This window comes from Triticum aestivum, chromosome 7D (assembly GCF_018294505.1).
Source record: "Triticum aestivum cultivar Chinese Spring chromosome 7D, IWGSC CS RefSeq v2.1, whole genome shotgun sequence".
Lineage (NCBI taxonomy): Eukaryota > Viridiplantae > Streptophyta > Magnoliopsida > Poales > Poaceae > Triticum > Triticum aestivum.
The window spans coordinates 537476078-537484243 of NC_057814.1; the positions used below are offsets into that span (position 1 = coordinate 537476078).

Consider the following 8166-nt stretch of genomic DNA (forward strand, 5'->3'; position numbering starts at 1 on the left):
TGAACTTATCACCGATGTAGCCAACATCCTCTAGTGAAAAATCTGACAAAGCATATTGAAAAGCTTTTAATCTTGATTGGTGTCTTGGGGCCCCTCCTTCCTTATCAGAAGAGAGTAGGATCTCATTAAAATCTCCAAGAATAGTCCATGGGAGACTGGACTGAACATGCAAGTCTCGTAGTAGGCGATATGTACGATCTTTGCTATCCCAGTTTGGTTCACCGTATATACCTGTCATCCTCCACAAATCTCCATTTGGTTCTTCCACTATCACATAGATGAAATCAAGGGTGGAAGCCCAGAAGTAGATCCTAACCTCCTTCCAGACCAAAAGTAGTCCACCCGTTCTTCCATCAACACTTGGCTCACAAATCATATCATCCATGCCCAGTTTTCTCTTTAGTTCTTCTGCCTTAGCATCGTTCAAATGCGTTTTAGACAGGAAAAACGCATCCGGCCTATGCCGCCTCTGAATGTCCAGAAGCGACTGAACTGTCCGGGAACCTAGCAGCCCCGACAATTCCAACTTATAATTTTCATTGCTGACGATGATCCTCCTCGAGAGATGTACTGGTGTAGGTCTGAGGATGGATGGACAACAGTACGTGTTTGGAAGCAGAAATTGCGTTCCTAGCACAGTCCTAGATCTTCCTTCAGGAGACCTTCAAAATTTCTTTATTAAGATGCTCATTCGATCCAGTCGATTGAGTAGACGGATTGATCTACCACGGAATCCAGCAGCAAAGGCGGCAGAACTCGTAGTAGAGAGAGAAACCAACGACGGCACCTCACGGCAGCCTCCTGGGACAAGAAAACCAGGCACGGCGCCTACCGGCTCCGTCCTGGGACAAAGAACACTGCCCCCCGCGCCGCCGTCGGGGAGGCGGCCGGTGGCGGACCAGCAAAACCCTAAGTCGCCCTGGGACGGCGCCTCTTCAAAAGGTTCGCTTCGTCCTACACGCGAAAGATGTACGGGAAGGGAGGAGAACGAGGCAGCGGAGGGAAACGAGGAGGAAAGAGAGCGCTCGTGAACGGGAGGGGAGGTGATCGAGGAGAATTGAATGTTACACGCCTTATGGTTTTGGAAAAATCTGGATCTCGTAAGATGACTTACTCACCTGGACGGAAGGAGTACCACCGGCATCATGTGGGAAAGCAGGCAAAAGCAAGCGAGGCCTCTACGCGTGCAGGGAGGAGTACTAATCAGCGGCTACGCGTGCCACGGACCCTACGAAGTACGAACTCATGAACGCGCTCCCCTCTCAAACACAGTACAGCAGTAGATGGATTACGAGTTAATTAATCCGCGAAAGCGGCCGGACCAGGGAACGGATAAGGCCTCCAGCACAAACGTACACTCTTCTCTACTAAAAAAAACAGACAAACGTACACCCCGCATGGCCCATCTCCTTCCCCTCTCTTCACGCGCGACGTGACACTGACGCCCGTTTCCTCTCTCGTTAATCGTTATCGCTTATCCTCCGCCCCCGAAGCTTATCCCTTCCATACCACTTTTGACATCCTTGTCGCCCTACCCTATCCCCTCTGCACGTCACGTCGCTACTACCATTAATTTGGCCTTGTCGCCCTGATCTTTTAACATACGCTAATGTGGGAGTAACTCACCCTGTGTGCTTGCCGCTTGGATGGTGAAGGCCTGAAGTGACCTCTTGACGTCCCCTGATCGATCACATAAGGTATCTCTGATTCAAGGATTTTCAGAGAATTTTCGGAGCACTGAAATCCTTAGAATTTCTGCTCTCGCCCGCTTTGTAGATGAAGAACGAACCACAGTACACGGCCCAATGATATATATTTCAGTTGCTTGATTCTTCATAGGATGAATTCTCCATAAAATTGTCGTACTGGTTTCTCTGATCGCCCAAGTCAGCTGAAAATAATCCATTCTTTTCTATGACGCAATGAAACAACAAGCCAAATCATATAGACCTCGAATGGGCTTGATATTTCAGTCCTACTTCCTCTGTAACCTAATACAAGAGCGTTTAGAACTAATGATCTAAACGCTTTTATATTAGTTTAATTAGTTTAAAGAGGGAGTACGTTATTATTTTCTGTTCATGTATAGTTTAAATCCTACTCCGTCCGGTCCTAAATATAAGTTTTTTCACGGTCCTAAATATAAGTTTTTTTAAACATTTCAAATGGAGTACAAACATAGGGACCTAAATATAAGTTTTTTTTAAACATTTCAAATGGAGTACAACATAGGGACGTATGTAAATATATTTTAGAGTGTAGATTCACTCTGTATGTAGTCACTTGTTGGAATATTTAGAAAGAGATATATTCAGGAACGAAGGGAGTACAAATCAAAGAGGCCCTATATATAAGAGATAAAAAAAATGGATCACGAACCCCTTTTGCCGATATAGTACTTTTTCAAAACACAAAATAAGTACAATAGCACCACTTTACCAACCATAGTACACAGATAGGGTCAAGTATATATGGTGCTTGGCAACTGTTAGTACTCTCAATTATTAGTTGTACTATAATACATATGTGCAATGCACTGCAAAAGAAAATCCTAGAGATCGATTAGAACACACATGTCAATGATCAATCGGGGCTTTTACTTGCTTGATCTGCATGCATACCTTGGTGCTATACTAGCATTGAAAAGGTTAATCAGGCTTCTCTCCAATGAGACAGAACACTGGCATAACTTGTTGTAGGCTAGGATGGATATCACATGCACCATGTTCGGTGCTCCCTCTCCCTCTCTTTGCATGTCAATGCAACTACCAGCAGCTAGTAAAAGAATCAAGAAAAAACCTAAGCTCTAGGCGGCCATTGGTGATGTGAGCTGGGATGAGTGGGATCCCGGAGTACTACAAAGTAGGATCCATCCATCCATCTTGTCGATCTCCCTCCCTAGTAGTTTGTTTCCATTACTAATTCTCCTGCAACTTGCATGCATATGCATGTCTCTTTTCCTTTTCGATCAATCTGATATCTGATCGGTGCACGTACGGCGTCCCTGGATCGGTTGATGATCAGCCACTGCCGCCGCCGGAGCCGCCGTTGATGACGCCGTCGTTGCCGATGTTGAAGGACGGCTCGGGCGGCAGGAAGGGCGGCAGCGCGGTGAGCGAGGTGGAGGAGACCCGCCGGATGGAGCAGCACCGCAGGATCCGGCGGCGCTTGTTGAAGGGGTTCTCCGGCTTGGCCAGCACGTCCTTGCTGCTGGTGGTACCGGCCACGGCCACGTCCTGCAGGTTCGCGAACGACCGCGACTTGCCGGAGAAGAAGCCCGACAGCCCCCGCCTGCCAAATCAAGAACTCGCAGATTAACCCACCGACCGAACCAAGAATTCGCCGATTGTTCTTGCAAGAATTGGTAGGGTTGTTAATGGGGATGATAATTCAGGGAAGGGAGGTGAAGCTGGATAATTACTTGATGGGGAGGGCGTCGTCGAGGGCGTCCAGGCTCGCGAGCCCGCCGGTCTTCTTGGTCCTCCTCTGCCACGGCGTCTCCCTGGCGCTCTCCACCTCCTCCCCTTCCTCCTCGTCCCCCTCGGAGACGGGGCCAATGGAGGACCGCTCGTTTTCCGCCTCGGCCTCCCTCTCCTCCTCTTCCTCCACCGTCTCCAGCACGAACAGCCCGTGGCCCTCACCGCCAAGCCGCCCCCCTTGCACCGCCGCCGCCGCCTCCTCCTCCTCCTCCTCCTCCTGGTAGTGCACGACGTCCTTCCTCTTCCTCGCCCCGCCGCCGCCGCCGCCGCACATCCCGTACGGTGCCGCCGGGGACGGAGCCACCGGCGCGGGGCCCACGGCGGCCGCCGCAGCCACAACGGACATCGCGTCCGGCCGTGAAGGGTGCTGCAGCTGCTCTCATCAATGGCGCCCGCAGGCCTCGGCGCGCGGCTCAGACGCCCATGGCCTCGGCCACCATTGGAGCTGCTATTATTGCTCTCGTCGCGATGGTTCGGAGGACAGAAGGAGAGGACGGGGAGCGGCGCCGGGGGCGTATATACGGCCGGGGAGGGAGACGGGTGGACAGGGACGCGTGGAGGGGGGGACGTGTCGGAAGGGGCGAGGGTGACGGGCGCGCCGGACAGCGGAGGCTGCATGCACGCCAACACGTTTTGGCTTAGCCTTTTGCGGGCCCATGCCCCGTATATGGCTGCCGCGCCTTTTGTTTTGCCTAATCAAAGCTTATCGGCTACCATGGCTTCCTCTTCTAGCACTTTCCCTCACATTTCCGTAAAATTCCCCGCGTAATTTCTTGCCAACAATATAATTTTTCGCATTGAGCAGGGAAGGTTCCTTCCGATAATTAATAGCAGCACAATTTTTGCAATAAAAAGATGTTGGATGTTGTTTTATTTGTTTATAAATGCGAAGGGAGTCAGAAAAACGATGTCCCAATGCCACTATGTAGGGAGTTCACCTCGGCCACTCTTGTTATGTTTGCATTTGGACCTAGCGACAAATCCTTATGTCTTAGGTCTTGTAGATTTGTTTGCATGCTTATTTGCTGGCCTTTTTCGCACAGACTTGTTATGGTGATTTGTGAGTGACGGTCTGCTTACATTGCCCATCATCCATGGTGGTGGTGGTCTCTTTGAACGAATTCACCGCTTGAATGTTAATGGATGCCATTAGTTATCATATTCTCATTGGTGGAAATACATTTATTGCGTGAATCATCTTCGTTTATCACAATATGCTAAAAGACGTGTCAGTACCATCACTTGCCATCTCCACAAGCTACCACAACGAGTTTCACGCGGATAATGGGAAGATCCCCACTAGGTTCTTGACACAATGGTGTGTGATAATGTACAATGTTTCTTTGTCGAGAGGTAGTAAAGTGATCACAAGCTATACAACACATTCATGTCACCACAGACCCGTGAACTTTCGTGTCCCGGATGCATGTTATGAATAGAGTGGGACTTAAGAGGTTCCCTTAATACGGCCGCCTAAATTGTCGTATTCAATTTTTGCTTTATCTTAGCCTTTTGCGTGCACATGCCCCATATATGGAGCGGCTTTTGTTTGGCCCAAATCAATGCCTTATCAGCAACCACGCTCTTACGACTACCCCGTACGCGACACGACATCTCCCTCTTCATCTCTTCCGTTGCCATGTTCCTCCGCATTTCCGTCATCTTGCCAACGATGTTAATTGGCATTGAGTAGGGCAGGTTCCTACTAATAATTAATAGCACATTTAGTGAAATAAAAAAATGATTGTTGGATGTTATTTTATTTGTTTACATGCAAATGGAGTCCGAAAACCGATGGGTCATTATAAGGGCAGTCCCAATGCCACTCGCCATAGCGGGTCCACGTTGGCCACTCTTGCTATATTTATATTCAGGTTTAGCATCGAATGTTTATGTTTAGTCGCATAGATTTATTTTCCTGTCCATTTAGTGGCTTTCCGCTTAGCCCACATAGACTCTCTATGATGAGTAGCGGCCCTCCAACTTACAGCGTTTCTAATACTTACTTTTTGTTTAATTTTCAATGAAGTATTGCATACTAAATTTGCTTCGTCGAAGCTTATTTACATAGCCATGGCGTGAATCCGCACGTGGTCGTTACTCACACCTGTGGAGTCCAGGGAGCTTTTGGTTACTGGGTGCAACCGTTGGGAGATGGCAGCACAGGTTATCTTCAACAGATTTAGATGGCGGCTAACTAATAGGCTAGGTGTTTAGTCATCGTAGCCTGTTATTTTTTCCGCCGGATGTGGCTCTTTTTTAGCCTTTTGTAGGGCTCTATTTCTAAGTTCATGTTTCGTTTTGCACTTTTGTTGGACATGCTTTGATTAATAATATGGCTGCATGCATCCTCCGGATGCAGAGGCCGGGGTATCCTCCTTTTCAAAAAAAAAAACTAAATTTGCTTCAATTCAAAGTTTGAGAGTGAAAATTGTTCCAATCTTTTTGTACCTATCGTAATCACATCTACTTTAGCAAACATAACGGGAGGGGGCATGGACGCTTGAGGGGAAGACGTGTCGAAAGCAGCGAGGGTGACGGGTGCGCCACATCGGGGAGTTGCATGCGCACGCCTGCGCCAACATGTTTTTGCTCAGACTTTCATGTACCCACGGCCCATATATTGTGCGGCTTTCACTTTGCCTAATCAAAGCCTTAGCATGAACCATGCTCCTCTGTGTACCCTGTACACAAACATGGTATCTCCCTCTTCCTCTCTTCTTTGTTGCCACTTTCCCTCCCCTTTCCCGTCGTCTTTTCAAGGTAATTTCTTGCCAACAATGTTCATCGGCATTGAGCGACGAAGGTTCACATGCCCTGTATATGGCGCGGCTTTTATTTTGCCCAATCAAAGCTTCTCGCCAACCATGGCTTCCTCTTCTAGCACTTTTCGTCTCATTTCCGTAAATTTTCCCGGGTAATTTCTTTCCAACAATATTAGTTGGCATTGAGCAGGGAAGGTTCCTACTGATGACTAATAGCACATTTTTTACAACATAAAAATATGTTGGATGTTGTTTTATTCGTTTAAATGCGGTAGAGTCCAAAAATCGATTTGTCGTTATAAGGGCACTCCTAGTGCCACCCATCGTGGCGAATTCACATTGGCCACTCTTGTTATGTTTGCATTCGGACCTAGCGACAAATCCTTGTGCTTTAAGTCTTATAGATTTGTTTTCATACTTATTTACTGGCCTTCGACATAGACTTGCTATTAGTGAACGATGTCCCCCTAGCTCACATCATCCATCATCCATGGTGCTGGTGGTCTATTTAAATGAATTCATCACCAATAAAAATATCTTGAATGTTACCGGATGCCTTTACTTATCATATTTTCGTTGATGGAAAATATATTTATTGTGTGAATTATCTTCGTTAATCATAGTATGCTAAAAAGACATGTCAATACCATCAATTTCAATGTCCTCAAGCTACACAATGAGTCTCATGCAGTCATGGGATGATCCCCACTAGGTTATTGGCAAGATGGCATGTGCTAAGTACAATGTTACTTTGTCGAGAGATAGTAAAGTGATCACAAGCTAGACACACACAACCCACATATACAACACATTCATGTCACCACATACTTGTGAACTTTCGTGTCCCGAACGCATGCTATGAATAGTGGGACTTGCAATGTCCAGTTAATACGTCCACCTAAAATGTCGTATTCATTTTTTTGTTTTAGCTTAGCCTTTCGCGTGCCCATGCTCCATATTTGGTGCTGCTTTTGTTTGGCCATAATCAATGCCTTATCGGCAACCACCCTCCTACGGGTACCATGTACGCAACATGGCATCTCCCTCTTCATCTTCCCTTTGTTGCCTCTTCCCTCCACATTTCGACGTCTGTTCGGGCTAATCTCCTACCAACAATATATTAACCGGCATTGAGTAGGGAAGGTTCCTAATGATAATAAATAGCACATTTAGTGAAATAAAAGGGATGTTGGATGTTGTTTTATTTGTTTACATGTGGAGGGAGTCCAAAAACCGATGCGTCATTACATGGACAGTCCCAATGCTACTCACCACAACGAGTCCACGTGGGCCACTCTTGTTATATTTCTCTTCAGGGTCTAACGCCAAATCTTGATGTTTTAGTCGTATATATTTTATTTTTGGTTAGTGACCTTCCACTTAGCCCACATAATCTAGCTATGGTGAGTGGCGTCCCTCCAACTCGAAACATCCATGGTGGCGGTGGGTCTCCTTGAATGAAACCATCCCTAGCAAAATCCCTTCAATGTTATCTGACATCATTAGGTTATATTCTTGTTGGTGAAAAATACGCATCTTGTGTGAATTATCTTTGTCCATCACAGTATGCCAAAGACATGCCAATACCTCAACTTTCAATCTCCTCAAGCTACAAACAAGTCTTGTGGGGATCATCATGGGAAGACTCCCACTACATTCATGACACAATAGTGTGTGCTATAGTACAATGTTCCTTTGTCGAGAGATAGTAAAGTGGACACAAACTGGATATACACAAGCTACATATACAACACTCATGGCACCATGTACTCGTGGAAGTTCGTGCCCCGAACGCATACTAAGAATAGAGTGGGGCATAAGAGTCTCACTTAATGCGGCTACCTAATATGCCCTTTTTGAGAATTTGAGGGAATTCATATTTGTGCTAGAGGAAATGAGACATGGAGTTGGTGGCTAATTTC

General features: G+C 46.8%; 1 protein-coding gene across 1 annotated transcript; it reads right to left on the reverse strand.

The window, feature by feature from the left end:
- Window positions 1-2448: 2448 nt before the first annotated feature.
- LOC123167909 (uncharacterized) lies at window positions 2449-3975 on the reverse strand. Its single transcript, XM_044585773.1, has 2 exons — window positions 3422-3975; window positions 2449-3291 (listed from the first exon to the last, which is right to left on the reverse strand). Exons 1-2 carry the CDS (start codon window positions 3823-3825, stop codon window positions 3021-3023), a joined length of 675 nt encoding a protein of 224 aa, XP_044441708.1. The 5' UTR covers window positions 3826-3975; the 3' UTR covers window positions 2449-3020.
- Between the last annotated feature and the right edge of the window lie 4191 nt (window positions 3976-8166).